Source organism: Pogona vitticeps, chromosome 1 (assembly GCF_051106095.1).
Source record: "Pogona vitticeps strain Pit_001003342236 chromosome 1, PviZW2.1, whole genome shotgun sequence".
In the NCBI taxonomy this organism is placed as follows: Eukaryota; Metazoa; Chordata; class Lepidosauria; order Squamata; family Agamidae; genus Pogona; species Pogona vitticeps.
This window is the reverse complement of record NC_135783.1, coordinates 153,868,978-153,891,083: the sequence shown is the minus strand read 5'-3', so window position 1 is coordinate 153,891,083 and position 22,106 is coordinate 153,868,978. Positions and strand designations below refer to the sequence as shown.

The 22,106-nt window shown below is 39.0% G+C and overlaps 1 protein-coding gene across 3 annotated transcripts in view; it reads left to right on the top strand.

The window, feature by feature from the left end:
* SEL1L2 (SEL1L2 adaptor subunit of SYVN1 ubiquitin ligase) overlaps positions 1-22,106 on the top strand; it is a 76,069-nt gene that overhangs the window by 11,973 nt on the left and 41,990 nt on the right. For 2 of the 3 annotated variants that reach the window (XM_020801238.3, XM_073003405.2), the window contains exons 2-3: positions 2,011-2,060; positions 4,506-4,554. In XM_020801238.3, coding sequence (XP_020656897.3) covers positions 2,011-2,060; positions 4,506-4,554 — 99 coding nt within the window. The remainder of the gene's footprint in view (positions 1-2,010; positions 2,061-4,505; positions 4,555-22,106) is intronic. The other variant, XM_078390239.1, reaches the window with a different exon arrangement.

The following is a 22,106-nucleotide window of genomic DNA, read 5'->3' as shown; positions in this document are numbered from 1 at the left end:
CAAAATGGCTGCCGGAAGGTCCGCGCCGCATTTTCACGCCCTGCCCTCGCTTACCAAGGGCGCGAAAATGGCGGCGCTATGGAGGAAGATCGCTTAACGGTGAGTTTTAAAGCCATAGGAATGCATTGAACGAAGTTCAGTGCGTTTCTATGGCTTTTTTATTTCCGTTTAGCGATGTTTCGCTACAGCGAAGGTTAATCCGGAACGGATTAACCTCGCTATGCGAGGCACCACTGTACATGGTCAGCGCAATATGAGAATGTGTTTAAATTGGAATCAGTCCTACTTCGGCCCTTAGATATGCAGAGGGTGAGCAATCTCCAACATGTCATGTCCTCAACAGTCCTGCTCAGCTCTTGCAAACTCAAGCCTGTGGTTCTTTTAGGAAGTTAGTCCCTCTCCTATTTGGTTTTCCTTTGTTTCTGCTCCATTCAACCCTTCTCAGCTTTATTGTCTTTCCCACAGAATCCTTTCTTTTCACGATGTGCCCAAAATAGGACAGCTTCAATTTCAACATTTTCACCTCCAGAGATGGGTCAAGCTTGATTTGATTCAGGTCCCATATTATTTATTCATCTTTCTGGCAGTCCAGGGTACTGCATCTGCGAAGCTATCTTCCAGCCCCCCTTTTCAAACAAATCATTTTTTTCCTGTAAGCTATCTTTACTGTCCAATTTCCACACTCTTACATGGTGATTGGCAATACAAGAGTGTAGATTATCTTGGTCTTGGTCTTCAGTGACACATCCTTACGCCTAATTATCTTTTCTAGTTCTTTATATAAGATGTCCCAGCCTAAAAGCTTATAATCAGTTGTACAATTATGATGATGATGATGATGTTTATTTTATTTTATTTTATTTTATTTTATAAATTTATGTGCTGCCCACACTACCGAAAGGTCTCTGGGCGGCTTACAACATTTTTGTGCTGCATGTGCCTCAGTTTGGGGTATAGTCATGGCATTTTTCTTAGCTGTCAACTGAGGGTTTATAATTTCTGCTGTAGCTTTTTGTGCTTTATTTTGAAAATAACCTGTTATATTATTATATTCTATAGAGGAGGCTTTAACCAAATCAACTAAACATAATGATCTGGCTGGAGGCGGTGGTGCTTGGCAGATCCTTGAATCTAATAGCAATCTATGTGCCGGGTCAGCCTCTGATAGGATTTGTATACAGGAAGCTTGTGATGCCGTTGGACAGAAGTCTGCAGATTTTGTTTGAAGTTCATTTGCTTGTTCTTGCGAGGGATTTAAACTAAATGAACTACTGATTAAATTATGGATAAGCGCTTGAAGCCTGTTTATGATATGCTGTTGCTCTGTTATAGGCAAAGTGAAATACCTGTCAATTAGAACTTTCTCCTCTTCGGAGATCATTGTAAGCACTATTGACATACCCTTTGGAAAGTAGTCACTTACTTCCAGAGAGCTTTGGCAGGTGTCGCTTGTGTGTCTGTTTAATTGGTTATTATAGGTGAGGTTCTTGCTTCTATGACCAGTGGAGTTTAAATTCTCAAATCTTGAATCCACATCACGAAGGTCTAAACGTATTAAATCATAAATTGGTAAAGATTTATCCTGTTCTATAATTTGTCCATCCCTAGCAGACCAGTCTGTGATCAGTGATTAGAATATGGCATTGACAAAGTGCCTCTTCACCTGAACCCCTAAACTAGCAAAAGCCTGCCTTTGTCTAAATATAGGATACACAGAAGTCGGGCCTGTGAAAGTTGCTTTTATCCCATAGGTGGGATTTATGAAGCAAATATATTCAACTGTGGTTCCTAACCTTGGATAACCCACATGTTTTTGGACAGCAACTCTCAGCCAACACAACTGGTCATAAGCACTTCTGGGAATTGTAGTCCAAGAACACCTGGGTTACCCATGATTGGGAACCCCTGTTAGAAGCCATCAAGCCTTTCAAGGTGGTTTTTTTTAAAGCTTATAATATGCATTTGTAAAATACTGTACTGTATTATCTCTAATGACTTGATTATTTTCAGAAGCAGAAGAAAGTCTTGGCAATCAGAGAAGAGCTAACATTTCAAATGAGGTAAATTTCTGCTTTTTCATAAATGATGTTGCTGTTGTAGAATTTGCCTTTTAATCAAACTGTTTAAAATAGTTTAATTAAGAAATAGATTGAAATACACTAATACACAGTTAAGAACATTTAGTTAAGAATAAATGTTCATGATCTACCGTAAAAAGTTCAAATGCGAACATTTATTCCAGTGCTACCAAAATTACTATATAAGGGGATGTGTACATAGAGAGAGAAAATATATGGGGGTGGGGGAGAAAATGTTTACTTGGGGGTGGAACATTTTCAAAGAGACAGTTGATTAACCCAGAGTTTACCTAAAACAAGGAACTAACCACAGTGTATGAAAAAGTGCCTCACAAAAGCTACATTAAAATATTTAGCAGCGGCAGCAGCAACAACAACAGTTTCTCTTCATTAATTGTCCAATCAGCACAAAGGAAACTCAGTACTCAGGCTTAAGTATTGCGTATAGCTGCATAGACAGAAATCAGAAGACACACTCTTTATTGCTGCATCTTCATTTCTCCCTTCTCCAAAAAAGAGGATGGCGAGATATGTGCCCCCCATTCAAACAATGGCCTTTGTGATTTTGCACCAAAGAAGGGTTGGCCATGTCAAACTGTTACAGGAAGAACATAGACTCTTGTAGCACCTTAAAGACTTACCCATTTCATTTGGAATTAATTCTTGTGAACTGGAACCAGCTTCATCAGAGGAATGCATCTGATGGCATGCAACTGGTGAAGTGGGCTACAGTCCACAAAAGCTTGTGCCAAGCAAAACATGTCAGTTCTTAAAAGTCTCTGCAACAGACTAAAACATGCTGCTTATATAGACTACACCCCTTCCTAAATATGAGGTAGATATAAGCTAAAGGAGCCATTGGACCAAAGCAACTCATTAAACTTTATGACTGAGCAAAAATGGATCTTGGTCTAAAAATGTAACACGTCAACTCCTATGCCATTGTCTCTCTTCAGGTTAGTTGCATCGACTTGTGCCCTTCTATAAGCAGGAGAGGTCCTTCGATGTGGGAAGGGTTTACAATGTGCCCTTGACAGAGTCTTCTACTAGCAAAGAAGACGGGAGATAGCTCTAGTGGATTCTATACTCCATCAGCAGTCTGGAGTACCACTTTCCACACTGTCCTAGTCCTTCCATCTCCTGGAGTAAATTTTCAAGGGGCAGGGATGGGGGAGTCTCTGACATTAGCAGAGGAATCTGCTAGAATCATGATATAAGTGAATCATCTCATTTATTATGACATTTGAAAACCCATCTCCATTTTTGTATATTGATAAACTAAACATTGACTACAGAGATGGGTACTTGCTTCCCATGTAAATTCTTACTTATCTCTAGAGGTCACAGTAACTCCTTCTCACTAAGTGCTGCTTTACCACCTGTAGGAAAGTGGGTTTGATTTAAGCAAATCATGATGATATTGTTGATGAGTGGTTGCTTCATATTTTAAATGCAAAATCCTAGGAAAAATAAAATATGCTTCTGCAAAATGAATCATTCCATGCAAATAAAAACCATGAGTTGGGATAAAAGATGCCTGCACTAGGAACATGATGCTCAGATTGATCATCAGATCAAATGACTGATTAATTATGAGTGCAAACAACTAGGATTCATTTTCAAGATGAAAATGAAGCAAAGCATTATAAAAAAGTTATTCTGGTTAAAAATTGAAGAAAAACAATAAAGACAAACACATTTGATGGATATTACCCCAAGTAGCATTATATAACACACTTTGCAGTGATGTGGGTTCCCTGTAACAAGATCAGAACTCAAAGCACTTAGATTGTCTTTCATTGTTTATATAAAAAGTGTCGTTCTGCAGCAGGCATTTAAAAATAAGTTGAAATCCTTGCTTTTCTTGATTTATTATTTTCAACAGTTAATATAAGACTTTCTGTTTCAGTGCCATATTTGACTGCTGAAATTATTTTTGTAACCCAAGTGGCCATCCTGTTTCCCCGAAAATAAGACCTAACCTGAAAATAAGCCCTGGTATGATTTTTCAGGATGCTCGTAATATAAGCCATACCCCCAAAAATAAGCCCTAGTTAAGTGAAACCCCGGCCTCCACCACTGTGCAACAACCAGAAGATGACATGATTGTATTTGAATTAACGTAGATTGTTGTACATGAAAAAAAATAAAACATCCCCTGAAAATAAGCCCTACTGGTTTTTTTGGAGTAAAAATTGATATAAGACCCTGTCTTATTTTTGGGGAAACATGGTAACATGTAGAGTTTCCTTTTGTAAATGTAAGCAATACAATACATATGCTATTGCACTGCCATATCTTACTTTGTAAGTATCGAGACAATACAAGTAAAACTAGCAATTACTATACACTATATACATATATATGTACAGTTGATACAGAGAATTATTTCTGTTTTGAAAAATAGCATTGAATATTGTTTTGCAGGAGACACTGAACAAGAGTAACAGACCAAACATGCAAGATTCAACACAAGGTAAATTTTACTCTAACTGTAAAAACCACCCCTGCTCTTTCAAATCTGTTATATCTTTTTCGGCAATATAAGCAAAACGTAAGCTTTACAGGTTTTTTGCATAGGGTAATACTCTGAGATTTCCCCCTACTTTTCTTACTTGAGGACTCCCCAGCTTTCTTACTACCATGCTTCGCAATTTGTATTCCTACTCAATTCAGTACTGCCACAAGGATAGCAATATGAATCAACGTTCTCTGTCATATCCATGCTTTCTCCTACAGTGTCTAATGATCCTGACAGCTTTTCCATGGGCTCATACAGATAACTGTCAGTAATTGCATCTTCCACTGTGATTACACCAAGTGAATGTAAAAGTTGATACTGAGTGCAGAATTAACTTTTCAGTGAAGCATCAAGAAAATAGCCCTTGAAGCTGCAAAGTGTGTTGGCAGTGTCAGAGCATGTCTCTGGAAGTATTTGTTTTCTCAACCAGTTTTCCAAAAATCTAGGAGCCTGGTCTAGGAGTGTTTTGCATAGTACCATATCTTTGTTTATGGACTATACTGTGCATAAATGCAAACTGAGATGTATCTGCATAATTTTACAGGTGTCAGAACTATTTTTTCATACTGCAGAATATCAGTCAACATTGTGGAGACTTTATGCTTTATGCATAAAATGTGCAAACTAAAAGTAGACTTTAGGCAGCTGACAGAGAAAGCAGAAAAAGATATTTGCGTCCTCTGCATTCAGAACATTGAAATTCTGTAGAAAGTTAGGAAACACCAATTGTGTAATATGAATAAATGTTGCAGATTAGCCTGATTGCACACATAAGCTTAGTTCACATTCTTTATTCTATTTCTGAGAATGTTGTTTATAACTGATTTTTAAAAACTATGGAATGCCCTCCCAACTGAAATTCGTCTGGCGCCGACATTGATGACATTTTGGCGCCAGGTCAAAACCTTTCTGTTCCAGAAGGCTTTTAATTGAAATAACATCAACTGTGGGTCCTGATGGCAATTTTAATTTTAATTTAATCGTTTTATCTTTTATTGTATTTTAATTGAATTTTAATTGTTGTAATCCGCCCAGAGACCTTTGGGTAGAGTGGGCAGCATATAAGTTCAATAAACAAACAAACAAACAAACAAACAAACAAACAAACAGCCTGGGCTTGGGTGGGGGGGAAAAGGTTGGGAATATGTATAGTTACCAGAAAGAAATGTTGCTGCCTGAAGCAAGCCTCAAACGATGTCTTTCCCACTCATATCAAGGTCAATATAGCACTCAAAGTTGGATGATATATTTTAACCCCTCAGACAGAAAACCCTGCAAGTACTTTTATGATCCCTGGCTGTCAACATAAAAAATAATAATAAATCAAAGAACCAATCATTTGTTGGACTTAAATGGCACTTAAAATCTACTCATTCTGCCTAATGCTTGTCTTGAATATATAGACTGTATGGATAGCTGGATGCCAAAGGAAGAACAGAACTGAATGGTGTATTTTGGTTCCATTCCACCCAGCTTATTTCAAGGAGGGACCACCCAAACCATATTTTATCTGAGTACAGTTGCTGAGTGACATGTTACAAAGCCTGAAGTCTTTAACTGATAGCAACAGCCTAGAAAGGCAGAAAACATATTATATGTATGTCCCTCTATCTGAGACAACAGATACATATTCAGACAGAACAAAAGCCAAGGCAGTTGTGTGAATGCCAGCCTTATATGTAGAACTCAGCTAAGATCATATTTTGCACACTTGTTTATGTGTTGTTTTCACTTTATCAACAGCTTGCTAAAAGCCAGTTCATGCTGAGTTACACACCTGGTGTTGACATTTATACAAGAATTTTGGCTTCTGGTACTACTGGTAGCTGAACTGCAGCTAAAAGTCAACCTCAATTCAAAATCATGGCTGCCAAACATTGGGTGGGAAGGAGGGATTGTGAAAACAAAAAGCAGCCATGAAAAATCCAAAGAATATTTTTCTAGACAAATCTGTGACTACATTTGGACTTAACTTTATTGATTGAAGTTCTTGTTGCCTACGTTGCCTACGCAGAGATATTACCCAATAACAAACTAAAATTGTGCATCTAGAAATTACTTTCTGAAGCAGTTGACACATGAAGTTGGAAGCCTTGTAAAGACACCTCAACATTTGCAAAACAGAGTGCTGTCCTCTGAAGATGCCGGCCACAGAGACTGTCGAAATGTTAGGAAGAACAACCTTCAGAACACGGCCAAAGAGCCCGAAAATCCCACAACAACCATTTGCAAAACTAATTGTTTCTATTGTTGTGAACACATGAAAATAACCTGGTTTTTATTAACCAGTAAGCCCAAGATCTGGGGCGAATCCTGGCTTACAATGGATTACTAGTGTGCTAAAGATTCACACTTTGCTCCCATATTCAATGAGAGTGGCTATACTAAGCCACAGTCTGTTTATTGTGTGGTCTGGAAACTAGCATCTTCCCTTCTTTCTTTTCTTTTTTCCAAACATTCCAGAGTAAGAAATCCCTCTTAAAACCCCTGAGTTTGTTTAGTGGCAGTAGCAGAGGCAGAAAGTGGAAGTGACAGAAGAACATGCGCCAGTGTAATGCTTTTACTTGGGGTGCAGTCAGACAGAGCTTTGTCCCGTGGTTTGGTCCATTTTCAGGATAGGCTGGTTTTCTTCGTTTTCCAGCCACTACATGATATACAGGCAATTGCGAACCAGCTTGACCCTTATCCCTCCTTGTCACACCTTTTTTGGGTCCCTATCAGGGACTACTATATTTTGTTTAGTAAGGATAGAATTGCTCTATTTTGGTTCAGTTCCAGCATGTGTGGATAGGTTGGATCAAACCAAAGTGGCTTAATCTGTCACTTTGATTAAACTACTTCAGGATATAATCAGTTATCAGGACATTTAAAACTTTCTTCCTTTCCCCAATGTAGGAGGAAACAGAGAGAATGCAAAGTTTTTTTTAAAAAGCCCTTGCAATCCAATACTGAATTGGATCATTGACAATCCAGTTCAGCACTATGCCATTTGAATTTTTAAAAAAAGAAACTTGAAAGCTTCCTCCTGCTCCTCCATGGAGGGAGAGTCAGAAAGAGACAAGGAGGGGATCTTTTTCCTTTTCGTTTTTCACGTTTCCCTTTAAAGAGAGGTATATGTTAAATAGGGTCATTTGAAGTACAGTGTAGTTTCCTGCCCCAAAGCCACCTGAACCTTGCTTATGGATACAAAAATCACCCCAACTGGCATACTGTACCGCAAAGCAATTGTGTGTAGACAATCCAGCCTAATCCAGCCTGGGACAATTTGGCCGTTCTAATTACACCCGTGCTCATTACAATAAAACGGGGCTTTGTTGTGTTATGTTTATTCACTTAAACGTTTGGGATCTATTTTAGAACTTGTGTATTAAATAAAACCTTGGTCTTATCACCAGAGAAACTTGACAGAACAGAAAGTATTGTTACACATTTCAGTTGCAGAAGTTGTAATAATAAAACTCATATAAATGGGCATAAGACTGCAGCCTTCACATTATGATAATATGAAAACTAAAATTAATTATTTTTATCAATGTGAAAAAATAAACTGAGCATTACCTGTTTGATGTTTTAAATATGAAGAAAAGAGGAATATATCCATCTCTTCCAAAGTAAAGCAAGAGTCTGCTAGCCAGACTTAGCAGAGATCAGATTTAAAAAATAATTTTAGGGTGTGCAATCTTGTCTACTCTGATACAAGCTACGTTGTTTGTAGGATTGTAATGTATCTATACAATATTAACATGTTAACTCAGAAGTAAATCTAGTTATGAGCCTTATTACCTAGCAACTGTATGTCTAAATATATGGGAGTAAGTCCTATTTAACTCTGTGAAATTTATAGATTAAAAATTACATTGTTGGAAAGATGGATCATCATCATCATCATTAAGAATGATAACTTAATCATAAACCAGAGTTGTCTTACAGTTAATTAAAATGAGTAGTAATCAATTGATCTTTTCACATCAAGAAGAATAATAAATTTTACTTTCAATGTTATGCTAATGCAAAGGCTGAAATCTTATACCATTTACCTATTATACTTAACTGCCCCTTCAACAACTAAATTTTGCAGTGATGAACTTTGTCCTCTCAAATTCTATCATCGTTATAAATGCCCATGGTAAAAAAGGTACTCAGCTCAATATTGATCTCTCTCTGAAAAATAAGATCTAAAGACACACTTGTCAGCTTGACTCTATTTTTAAATATATATATATAATGTGGTATGACTGCTCACATAGAAACTTGAGAAGGAAAAACGTTCATAAACAAAAAGCACAGAACTGAGGAAAGTATACACTGGAATAGTCAACTAACTTTCTCCAGAGTTTTGTTTGATACTTTGTAAATGCCTAGTTATTAGTAGTGTAATACTAGGAATGTTTTTTCATGCACATTTTTTCTGTTAGTGCTGGACATTGTTTCCGAGAGCAAATAATATTTAGCAGTTTGATAAAATCATTTATGTAAAATTTTAATTGATATTAAATTGTGATATTGCATCAGTAAAACAGATGTCCTTTGAACATTTTTAGTCTTATACTGCATCTGTTATATGTATCATACCAGGAAAGTTTGAACATCATTTGTTTTACATGGGCACTATGTGCTAAGGAGCCAACTACACAAACCTTTGGAATGTATCTATCCTATTGCATAACCTTTTTCCAAATGTAATCCAGCTACAGCACTGGAAACATTTAATTTGCTCCAATTTAAAGCTACTTATCCTCCTGTCATAGGTTCTGAAGTTCCACAGGGCTCCCTTTTGCCCTGGGGAGCCTTTGGGGAGCCTCAGGATGTTGTGTGTGTTTGTGAGAGAGGGAAACCTTTACATAGCAAACATTGCCAACAGGGCAGCCACAACAGCAGTCCTGATCCTAGTGGTGAAGATCAGGCAGCAATTTTTGACTTGCAAAGGCTCTCTCCTCTGCTTCCTGGGGTTCCCAAAGGCGAAACGGAGCCAAAGAGGGCCCCATCAAAACCTAAAAGAGGAGGATGAGAAGCTTTTAAGTAGTGAAAATTAAGTGTACCTGATTTCCAATTTGAGTTACATTGGGTAGAAAGTTACGCAACCAGATTTTGTCCACTAAGTTACAACGGCAATATGAGGTAGATTCTTCAAAAAAAAAAAAAACCCCTCTGGTTTATGAAAGTGGGATATTGTGCTTCTGTACCCACGATTCAGAAAGCCAGAAAATGTCCCAATACTGCTGCAAAATACTGTGCCCGCATTGCCAGCAGGAAAAAGCATGCCAGGTTTCACTTGCCTGAATGTTGACAACACCAATGGCAGCAGTCAAGGTGGTTTACTGGAAACCCATGATTTCTATCTTGTAGTCTGTGGGCATTGATGGGCCATATGATTGGATCCTGCAGAAAAATAATGTGTATCCAACAGGATCTGTGCGTTCATGTTTTTGTGCCATTGCAAAGCCATGCGCTGAAGGACCCACGACTTTTGTGGTGTAGTCTGTGGGTGCAAATAGGATCTATGATCTGATGGTGGTTTAGTGAGGATTATATCTAAAAATCATATGAAATCATGTGGTTCAGTAAATTTATGAGTAAACTAGTTAAACTTACTCATGAGTAAATCAGGTAAATATACTCATGAGAAACAGAGTAAAACTTGCTTTGAGATCAATCCCAGCAAGAAAGCAAAAAAAAAGTAATATATTAGCTTAAATGAGTGAGCTGCTGAATATTACTATCTATTTTTTAAATATCTTTTTAGAATATTTTCACAGGCTGGAGCTAAGAATGTGCAGCCAGGAAGGAGTTAAATGCTTTCTTTCACTCAGAACAGTGTTCTGACACATTACTTGTATTAGCCCCTGGCTCCAGGCACGTTCTGATTGGCTAGAATGCTATGCTACGAAAATAGTTCCTTGGAATTCTCAGAAATTATATAAAAGTCAGCAATTGCAGACGTTTGGGGGCTTATAAAGCTCTAATTAAAGGGTCTGAATTAGAGCCATGAATGGCCCCATCAACCTAAAAGAGAAAAAAATGTCCCTCCTACAGAGCAGGATTTTTCTAGGTATGCAAAGTTTGTCTTATCCACATATTTTATCTCATTTCTATCAGCTGTAACTGAAAGTTGCTTGCTTGTGCATGGGAGTAAAACAGTGTTATGTTTTTAAAAATCACACCTTTAACACCTTTTGCCCAAATGTCCCCAAATTTGGTGCAGAGCAAGAGCAAGTTTGCCAAATTTGGTGTTGATTTGAGGTCCAGTTTTATAGTTAAAATTTGTTGTTTGGGGCCATGCTTCTTTTTAATGTGACTGATAGAATGTTTTTCACTCCTAAGCACAAAATAATAACCTTTGTTATTAATTATAAGGAATGATTTGTTTGAAACAACTTACTCTGAAGCTCATAAGCAAACTACTTCAGAAAAGCAGGTCAAAACAAAAGAATAATAAATAATTCTGGAAGTGTACTTGTCCACGAAAGCTCACATTAAAATATAGCAGTTAGCGATTAAGGTGCCACAATGTTTTTGTCTTCTTCATTTTTTATTTTTATTTTGGTTTCATGTGCTAGTACTGTACACACTAACATAGTTACCTCATCTAAATCTACTTCAGAAAAGCTATTTGATCTGAGAAGCCAGAGTGGGACTTTACATGCCTGCATATTCTTTGTTCCAAATCACTGCTTCACCTGCTTATCTCAGACTAATTTCCTCAATGCAGATAATGCATACAAACATTAATTAAAGTATTGATTGAGTCTCAGAATATTAAAAGCACAGAAACTAATGCTTGCCATTGCCTTCAGATGTACCTTCACTTTGCTGCTTCCCTTTCCATTAAAACTTAGTAGTGTCCTTAGTAGGAGCATCTCTTCAAAGTGTGAGGTTTCTCTGTTCAGCTTTCTAATTTTTCTCAAAGGACACAAACTTAACTGGAGGAAGAAGGAGGACAAGCTTACAGAAGTAGTCAAACTAGTTAATCTGATTCTCCTGCCACTCAGGAATGGTGGAATAAATGTAGGGAGGTGTTTCACAGGCACCTGGCATGAGATACAGTGGTAGCTATGTACAAATCTCACGCTGGTTCTCTGTGAAAGCTAAGTACCATGTTTCTTGTGGCCATTTTAGGGTGCTTCATGGTATGGTGGCAGTATCGGCAACTGAGTTCAAAAGGTTGCTGGAGTATGATCACACACATACACATCTATGTTATGAACTGAGGAAGGCAGCTTGAAGACCTCCAGTTGTTGCTGAATTACAACTCTCCTTATCACTCACTATTGACGAGGGCTGATGGTAATTGTGGTCCAGTGACATCTGAAGGACTATGGGTTGCCAACCTAGGGCATCTGGAGCTGGGTCACCAGCATCTGACAATAAATTGTCATTGGGAAGAACATTGCATTAGCATTCAGGAAACATGATCAAACCAACCATTCAATGTCTGGGGGGGAAAAAAATCAAATTTAACAAATTCATGTAACAAAAGAATGTGCTTATAGCCTGACAATCAGTCACAAAAAAAAGCCAAGTTAATTTGCAAATTGCAAGGGAAGCTAGAAACGCTCCTGCTGTGACAAGCACATACCAAAATCAGCACCTGAATTGTCGATTCTCAGGCTTGGTAATTCATAATTGTAATGCATAGTCTTCTGAGAGAAATCTATTAAAACTGGATGGGAAAAAATGGTTAAAGTGTATCATTTGCTGCTGGGAATATTCCCCCCACCCCCCGCACACACCTGATTCTTTCCATTGATTCTTTAGTGACCTTTTGGAAAAAGAAGCTATGGAATACCTGATTTTCAGATCCATTCCTAAAGCCGCTAGCCACTCCTGTCATCTTCTCTCCACTGCCCTCATATGAAAGCCTGGGAAAAACAAATTGCAGTATATTGCCCTTCTACATGCTAGACAGGAGGCTAGGAAGCAGACCTAAATCTGGTAGCCCTCATTCCTTCCCTTTTTCCTGTTGTAGCCAGCGGAACAGGATTGTGCCAAACTGCATGCTTCTCATCCATCCTGTCACTCTCAGCTTTATTCATTTACTTCTCTATCATTTTATATGGACATATTTTAAACTCTCTCTAACGTAGATCTCATATTTGGTCATTGGTACATTGTATATGTTTGGGTTTTTTTTAAAAAAAAAATTAATATCCTGAAGTCACAGGCAGAGGGAAGCCAGAATTCTCCTGAAATCTGACTTGCCATTAACAACCTGAACGTCCCTGCACGCTTTTAGTGCAAGCGAGGGTGTGGAGACGTGATGCAATCCTCTGCTTTTTGTGTCATGGTTACTCTGCTTGAAATTGATTCATTTTTTGTGACTACATGATGTGTTCCTTAGCCCTTTCTTTTTCCAGGGGTCAATCAGTTTATTTTGAACATGTGGCAAGGGGTTGTTTATTTTGGATTGATTTAGGAAGTGTACTTTCTTCCCACTTCATCATGTGTCTTATCATGTCATTTGGGGCATGTCCCTCAGTGATGCATTCATGGGAGCTACGGCAAAACATTCCCCCTCCATAGTGTGGCTAATATTGACTACTTCAAGATTTTTTTCAAATTATCTTTTCAAAATTAGCACTGTATCACATAGTTGTTTCAGCAATGAGACACCCTGGGTTGCTCTTTTCTTTGGTTGCATCAGCTATTTAGATTCTTTAATACAGCTGCAGTTGCTGTGTCTTTTGCTGTGTCCTGGGGGCAAAGTTCATTCCTCCTGAAATGACTGCTGACCAAGAATCTGATGGAAAGATGAGAGAAGGAGGGAGAAGGGGAAGTGAGGAGAAGACTGTGTAGAGTGGTAATAAGAGGTGGGACTGTAATTCTAAGGTAAATGGAAATGACTGGAGAAGCATGGTGTAGACTCTCAAACCACAGCTCTTTATCCTATCACTGTGAACGGCAACAGTGAATCAAGACAGTGGAAATGACAGCAGCTGTTTTTTAAATATACAAAGCAAGAAAGGAGAGATACAAATGGTTGTTGTGGGTTTTTCAGGCTCTTTGGCCGTGTTACAGAGGACAGTGCTACTCCTGTTCTCTGAAGATGCCGGCCACAGAGACTGGCGAAACGTTAGGAAGAACAACTTTCAGAACATGGCCAAAGAGCCCGAAAAACCCACAACAACCATTAGATGCCGGCTGTGAAAGCCTTCGTGAATACAAGCTTTATTACCCTGTGTGAATAAAGTAACCAGAAAACAAAACATCTTGAGATGTTGGTTTGTTGTTCTCAAACAAACCAGCATGTGTAAGTTCAGCACAAACACTGGCTTATGGCCCTGGGCTCTAAGTGATGGAAGAGATTTCCCCAGCCTGCTGCACTCCCAGAAGCCCTTATGGATCACCAACAGGAGGAGTCAAGTGGCAGCTAATAACACCAGCACATCATTTTCTCACAGTAAACCAATATGCTGGACTTGATTTTGAGTCAGGTCCCAAAGTAAAGATACCAGTAGTGAGAAGGAGGGAGGGAAAATTGCTGAAGTAATTTTAATTTGCAAGTTTCCCTCCTCAGTTCAGCAAGTCTAAGAAATTCTGTAGCAGGCACTTATCTTTCAAATTGCTCTGTCAGGATAGTACTTCTTATGGACACACAGGAAGCAGACTTATACTGATTTGGATCATTGATGCACCCGGCTTTATATGTCACCCCAGACTGGTAGTGGCTCTCCAAGGCTTCAGGCAAGATTCCTTCTTGGCTCTGCCCAACTGGAGAAAGTGGTTATTCCCTGGTGGTCTTCCACGTAGTGCTAACCAGATCCAACACGCTCTTCTTAGCATTTCAAATTAGAAAAGATCGGTGTATTCAGGGCACTATTGTGAACTATCAAGTTTCTTTTGCCTGTTATACGATGTTACGTATATGAATTCATGTATTGTTACAAACCACATTATATGTGCTTTATCTTCAGTCTCACTGTGGTGCAGAAAAGAAGCAACGATCAAACTGGCAAAGTTTACTGCCCTCTGTTTTAACAATGCCTGCTATTACTATGACTACTACTAACTCAGTGGTAATTCATTCAGTAGCAAAATCGTACAGAAGAAATATCTAAGGAACAAAAGATTTTCAGTGGTGTGCTGGTAACTTATTCTTAAAGAAGTGCTCTTCAATCTATTAAATACTAAAGTGGAATACCTGCTGTGGCTCACAAGGAAGCTCTTGCAAGCATCCAGTGTGAAAGCACTTCAGAACGTTCTTCTGGCCCTACAGAATTGTGTAGTGTTGAGGTAGGTAGAAAAAGCCAATTACATTACCCTAGCCTTTTCCTACAGGGAAGAACAGAGTAGAAGATAAAGAAATTGGTACTGCATTTGCTTCTTTGTCTTGTCAATTTGCCTTGAGAGCTGTTTTTAATGATTAACAACAGAGGAATGCTGGCAGAAGTAATTGCTACATCGGAGCTTGTAAGATGAAGAATACGGCAGGCTATGCAGGATAAAGAGGTTGGTGCAGGAGGATTTGGCAGTGTCCACAGTATTAACGTATTCATTCTTTTGAAGCAGCAGTTGCAGATGCAGGCGTTTATTTAAGGGCTATTTCTGAATTGTTAAGTAGTAATGGAGGTTATCCACCCTGGAGCAGAAGCCTTTTTCAAGAGAGTTCAAACAGCAAATGAATAAGATGGCATATCCAAAATATCAGAAGAAGAGCAAGACAAAGTTGCCTAGGGCATTATGCACAATAGATCATTCATAAAGCTTGTCAGAGGGAGAGGGAGAGAGAGAGAGAGAATAGAGAGAAGTGTAGCTAAGTAGTGACAGTTTATGCCAAGGAAGGGGGTAGGCATTAGCTGAAATGTGATGTCACTCCATGGGTTTGCCTCTCCAGTGCACTCTTTCAAAACGTTATTTGGTGCCAATAGAAACACTTTCTTGCTTTTCCTCATCTCTTCATTTTTAATTTGATTGACCATTTTTCTGAGCCCCTGTGCAGCAATGAAGAAAATACCCATTAAAAAACCTCCTAATAGTTAAGAAGCAATTCTGAAAAGTGTAAATTTGTTTTTTTTCTAACTCATTTAGTTTCCTGTTTCCATTTTATTGGTAATTGGTTTCTCATTTTCACCTTGGTTTTCCTCCGTTTCATCTCTTTGTAAAAATGCATTCAGAGCAACAATAGGTGTAAAGGAAAGTACTCTACTGAATAAGCATTCAGCTTTTGTTTCATTTGTATTTATTAAGGTGTTTACATTTATTTTAACTAATCTTCAGTTTTTATATAAAACAAAAGGGGGCCTGTCATCTCAGGTGGTGAAGGATGTTAGATTGGGACTTGAGACATACAGTAAATGTTTTACTCCATGCTAAGTGTGAAACTCACTGAATAATCATGAATCAGTCATTTTTTTCTCAGTCTGATAGTTATTCTGAAAATAAGTGAAGAAAAGAACTACGTGTGACCCCTTAAGCTCATTTGAGGAAACAAAGAACAAATAAATTGTTCCTTGGGTAACAAATAAATATTCCTTGAGCTCAAACCAGCGACCTGTGGCATGAATGATCACAGTCCTCCTGTTGTACTTCTGCCATATATGAATGTTTCTGAAGTGAGTGTGGGAGAAACAAATACACCTTCCAGACCAGGCATAGTGTGAGTGTAGGAATGCTTAGCAAACCATCCATAAAATCCTCGTCAGAAATTTTAAACAGGATATTCAAAAAGTAGCATTGTTTTTGAATATCTTTAAAACAAGACAGTCACTCTAGGTCTAAGAACACTTTAATATAATCAAGTTTATTTATTTTATTTTATTTATTTATTGTATTTATACCCCGGCTATCTAGTCATTTCGACCACTCTAGGCGGCTTACAACAAAAAAATACTTTTCTAAGGTTTTTTAAAAGCTATTAATATTCATCTAAACTGTTTCTAAAATGGCTATAGAATATATTTTGTGATGCATAATGGGCATTAAAAGTTGTAGGCTGAAATCCTGTTCATCTTTGTGTACTGTAATCATGCGAGGTATTATCCCCATGCAATCCAAATTGTGCAACCAATTGCATAACTCCCATCTCTCTCATCATGCAGCGTGCAGCATGCAGGCTGAATTGAACAGCACTTCCACCCAGCATTAAGTTCCTCTTGATGTTGCTTCAGCTTTGCGTAGCACATATCGGCTGTGCAACAGGATTTCAAGACTGTTCTAACATTTCAATGACAAATCATGAAACAAAGCTTCTTAAATGAAGAATGCGTAGTTGAGGGAAATTGTGTATTTTGGCAAATATACCTCTTTCCCCACTTATGGGACTACCTCTCCAAAAATCATGTTAGACATGTTCCACTTTGGAGATCATCTCTACCAAAAAAAGAGGGATGTGTGTGTGAGAGAGTCTCTTGTTTGACCCTGAGAGAGAGGAGAAGATGAAGCAAAACCTCAGAGTATCATTCTAAAGATGAAGAAGCAACAGATAAGATAAAGAGGGAACAAGGTAGGGAAGCTGAACAACCTGCCTCTTTGTTCCCGTTGGTCATGTGCGCAAGCCTGGTTGCACATATCTAGACTTCTACCAGTCATGACCATCATTCAACCCAACCATCTGTGGCAGCATGATCCTACATGCCTAACAGTTGGCAACAGACCTTTGTGACATATTTATTTCCCTTTATGAGTCTGTCCGGTTGTTAAGATCATCAGCAGAGGACTTTCTCTCAGTCCCACCACCTTCACAGCTGCATTTGGTGGGGATATGGGAGAGGGCCTTTCTCTGTTGCTGCTGCCAGACTCTGGAATTCCCTCCCACTGGAGGCCAGGCTGGCCTCATCTTCACTATCTTTCCATAGCAGATGAAGACGTTTCTCTTCAAGTAAGCTTTCCCTCAGTGACTGGCTGTCTGAGAGAGGTTTTTAAATGGATTGGTATTCCTTGTTGCTGTGAATGTGTTTTGGTGTTGGTTTTGTTTACAATTTTAGTGTGGTGTTTGTTTGATTCTTTTAAAATATTTGTATACTTACTGTTTATAGCTTTTAAATATTGTCTTTTACTGATTTAAATTGCCTTGGGTCCAAATAATATTTGCTTTCATTGGACACAAGGGCGTGGTGGCTTTCCTTATCAAGCATAAGACAACACATTAGTTATCTTGGAGAAAAACAATTGTATTTAGACATGGTTAAAACAGCTTTATTTTCCTTGAGCCTAAGAAATCTCAGGATTATTCAGCAACTAAAAAATCTGCAGAGTTAAATTTATAGGTTGTTCTTTCTCTAAGCTAGGGGCTACAGGTAAAATGGTAGTGTGATATCAGTCATAGCTTTCCAAAGAAAGAATGCATGACCTATATGAAAAAGATCTCAGGTTCTATCTCGAATATCTCCATGTAAGGCTGTAAAAGACCCTTACTTGCTAGTTTACGCATTTCTGAGTTATACAGAACAATGTTGTTGCTCTGTATGAGGCACTTCCTATACAGAATGTACCAGTATGGGCTAAAGATTCCAAGGATAAATAATGCAAGACTCACAGACTGGTTTTTTTAATTTATTTTTTTGCTTTTCAGGAGAGGGTTGTGCTCGTTCTGAATGGATTTCTTATGAAGCCTTTCTGCCTTTACTTACAGGCAGATTGGATGTTACTTGCTAAGCTGAAAGCAATACAGTTTCTTAAAATCTGTAGCTAAGTCATGATGCTAGAAACTTGTTATATATATATATCTGAGAAAATTTAAGGATATGAATACTATGCTGGAAAGGGTTACCATTAAACTGAAGAGTTTAACTCAGGGGTCTCAAACTGTGGCCCTCCAGATGTTCTTGGACTTCAACTCCCAGAAATCCTGGCCAGCAGAGGTGGTGCTGAAGGCTTCTGGGAGCTGTAGGCTAAGAACATCTGGAGGGCCACAGTTTGAGACCCCTGGTTTAACTGAAGATTATCAAACTGAAGAGTAAAAACAATTGCAGTGCCAAATACAGATCCATTCTAGCTTGGAAAAGGCTCTGGCAAGTTCACTTCTGTGAAAGATTATGTGGCAGATATTGTTATTTGGAGTGTGTATGGCTGGGTCTCCTTGGTAGCCTGGATGTGGCAAATGAGTGCTGTGTGACCTTCCAAATTTAACTCCACCCAGTGTTTTTTTTTTTCAAAGTATCTCTTTAATTTGTGACATTATAAGCATTCTTTTTGTAAAGGATTACAGCTTATTTTAAGAACAGGAACAATTTGAGAATGGCATCCTTTGAAAATTCAGTGAATGAACCAGAACAAATGCACAAGAAAAGATTCCTCTGGAAATGTCCCCTAAATCTGCTCAGTTATGATGTTTACAACTGAGGGTGGAATTTTCGTTATCCCAATCACTCTAGTTAATTAAGTGATCCTGGGGGAGGGGGGAACCTTATAACTTTTGAAGAGTTTAGTATTAGAATGTTGTGTTGTATGGTAGAATAAGGAGCAGTAAAGGGTGACTTGGAGATGGCAGAGAAATTAAATGCATTCTTTGCATCTCTCTTCACGACAGAAGACCTTGGGAAGATTTCACTGCCCTAATGAACCCTCCTGACTAATAAATTAAATTATATACAGGTTAAAAGAGAGGGTGTTTTAGACCTAATGGATAAATTGAAGATCAATACATCACCAGGCCCTGATAGCATCCACCCAAGGGTTATTAAGGAATTGAGGAATGAAGTTGCTGATCTCTTAACTAAACTATACAACTTGTTCCTTAAAATGGCCACAGTACCAGAGGACTGGCGGATAGCACATGTCACACCAATCTTAAAAAAAGGGAAGGAGGGTGGAGGGACCGAGGAAACTACAGGCCAGTTAGCCTAACGTCTGTTCCAGGGAAGATGGTGGAAAGCCTCATCCAAGATAAAATCTTAAAACACATAGAAGAACAAGTCTTGCTGAGGGAAAATCAGCGTGGCTTCTATAAGGGTAAGTCTTGCCTCACAAACCTTTTAGAATTCTTTGAAAAGGTCAACAGCATGTGGTTGTGGGCAAACCAGTGGATCTTGTCTATCTGGATTTTCAGAAAGCGTTTGACGTGGTCTCTCACCAAAGGCTGCTGAGAAAACTCAACAATCAAGAGATAAGAAGGCAGGTCCTCTTATGGAGCAAGAATTGGTTGAGAATCAAGAAACAGAGAGTAGGTGTTAATAGGCAATTTTCACAATGGAGGGGAAAAGCAGTGTGCCCCAGGGATTTCTCCTAGGACCCGAGCTTTTCAACCTGTTAATAAATGACCTGGAGACAGGGGCAAGCAAGTTTGCAGATGACATAAAACTTTTCCCATTGGTGAAGACCAGAAGGGATTGTGAAGAGCTCCAGAAGGATATCTCCAAACTGGCAAATGCATTTCAGTATAAAAAAATGTAAAGTAATGCATTCTGTGGCAAAAAAAATCAAAACTTTATTTATCAGCTAATGGGTTCTGAGCTGTCCATGATGGATCAGGATAGAGATCTTGGTGTGCTCGTGGACAGTTGGATGAAAGTGTCAGCCCAGCATGCAGCAGCAGTGAAGAAGGCAAATTCCATGCTAGGTAGCATTAAAAAGAGGGTTGAAAACAAAACAAACAGTATTATAATGCCATTGTAGAAAATGCTTGTAAGGCTGCACCTGGAGTACAGTATTATGTACCATTCTGGTTGCTGCACCTCAAAAAAGACATGCAGAAGAGAGTGACTAAAATGATGACTGGGCTGGGGCACCTCCCTTATGAGGAAAGGCTACAGCATTTGGGGCTCTTTAGTCTAGACAAAAGGCATCTGAGGGAGGACATGACTGAGAGGTATAAAATTATGCAGGGGGTGAATAAAGTGGATAGAGGGAATCTCTTTTCCCTCTCATGCAATACAGTATTACCTCGCTAGATGATGACCCCGCTGTATGATGAATCCACAGGACGGTGACTTTTTTGTGATTGCTATAGCGATCGCAAAATGATGTTTCCTATGGGGGATTTTCGTTTAATGATGATTAGGTCTGTGCTTCACGAACCATTTGTTTGCAAGACGATGATGTTTTCCAGCTCCGCAAAATGGCTGCCCTGTGTTTTCCGGACCCATGCTTCGCAGGGCAGCCATTTTAACAGCTGATCGGCACGCAGAAAATGGCTTCCCCCATTGGGCGATCTTCACTGGAAGACGAGGTAATTTCCCCATTGGAATGCATTAAATGGGTTTCAATGCATTCCAATGGGGAAACGGTTTTTGCTGGATGATGTTTTTGCTTAACAGCAATTTCAGGGGAACGGATTATTATCGTGGTGCAAGGCACCACTGTACCAGAAGCAGGGGATACACAAACTGAGTGTTGGGAGAGTGAGAACAGACAAAAGAAAATTTTTAACCCAGCATGTTGTTCATCTGTGGAGCTCCTTGCCACAGGATGTGGTGATGACATCTGGCCTAGATGCCGTTAAAAGGGGATTGGACAGATTTATGGAGGAAAAGTCCATTGCAGGTTACAAGGCATGATGGGGATGTATAATCTCTCCAGGCTTAAAAGGAAGGTACCTCCAAATGCCAGATGCGGGGGAAGGGGTATCAGGAGAAAGGTATCTTGTTGTCTCGTGTGCTCCCAGAGGCATCTGGTGGGGCCACGGTGAGATACAGGGAGCTGAACAAAATGGGCCCTTGGCCTGATCCAGCAGGGCTCTTCTTATGTTCTTATGTAAGACCTTGTACTTTTTTTGCTTTGCTTTATAGTTTCAGTTGTGGTCTCTATGCCACATGTAAAGAAGCATGTTCATTTGCCTAAAACAAGAAATAATTTTTCCCTCTGATGATGATGAATGGATCAGGACTGATGTTTATTGCTAAAGAGTAGCCTTAAGTGATCTAAACAAGTATCTACCCAAGTTACCCTTCACTTTTTAAAAGTATCATTATACTCTCTAACATAGTGGCCATTTCCTGACAAAGGATGAAAACAGAAACACTGCTGTGCACGCTGCAGTTAGCTAGCTGGCCACCTACACTATAAATAGGTTTAATCTTTTTTTTCTCAGCATGAGGCATTTGCAGGGTTTCTGAGCAGAAAAACAAATGAAATAACCAGTTTTTAAAAGTCCAGTTGCTTTCCACAATTAGATTCCAGTTGTTAAGATTGCCTCCTCAGACAGGGGAATTTGGAGTCATCTGGTCTGCACTTAAAAATTTCTTATCTTCAGTGTGATAAATTTTATCTCTCACTGGAGCGATCCTTCCATTCACACAGAAGATGTTTATTCTTCTGTCCGATGGTCCCACACAAGTCTTTTGATCGTTGATTTACTTGCATGTAAGTATACCAAGTTTATTTACAAGTAAGGTTTAACCAGTTTACTTTGAGTACATTTGTCTGGTTTACTTGCAAGTCAAGAGGGAGCTGTGGGGAAGCGTGTGGTGGCAGTAATGGTGCCAGGAGGTGAAGACTGAGGAGACAGACGGGAGATAACCCCCCTTTTTCCTGCCTTTCTCCTCCGCTGGGACTGTGCTGGGGCTGCACTGCCTTGTGGAGAGCCCATGTAGTCAACACAAGCCCCTTCCTTGCCTTTTCTCACAGCAATTGCC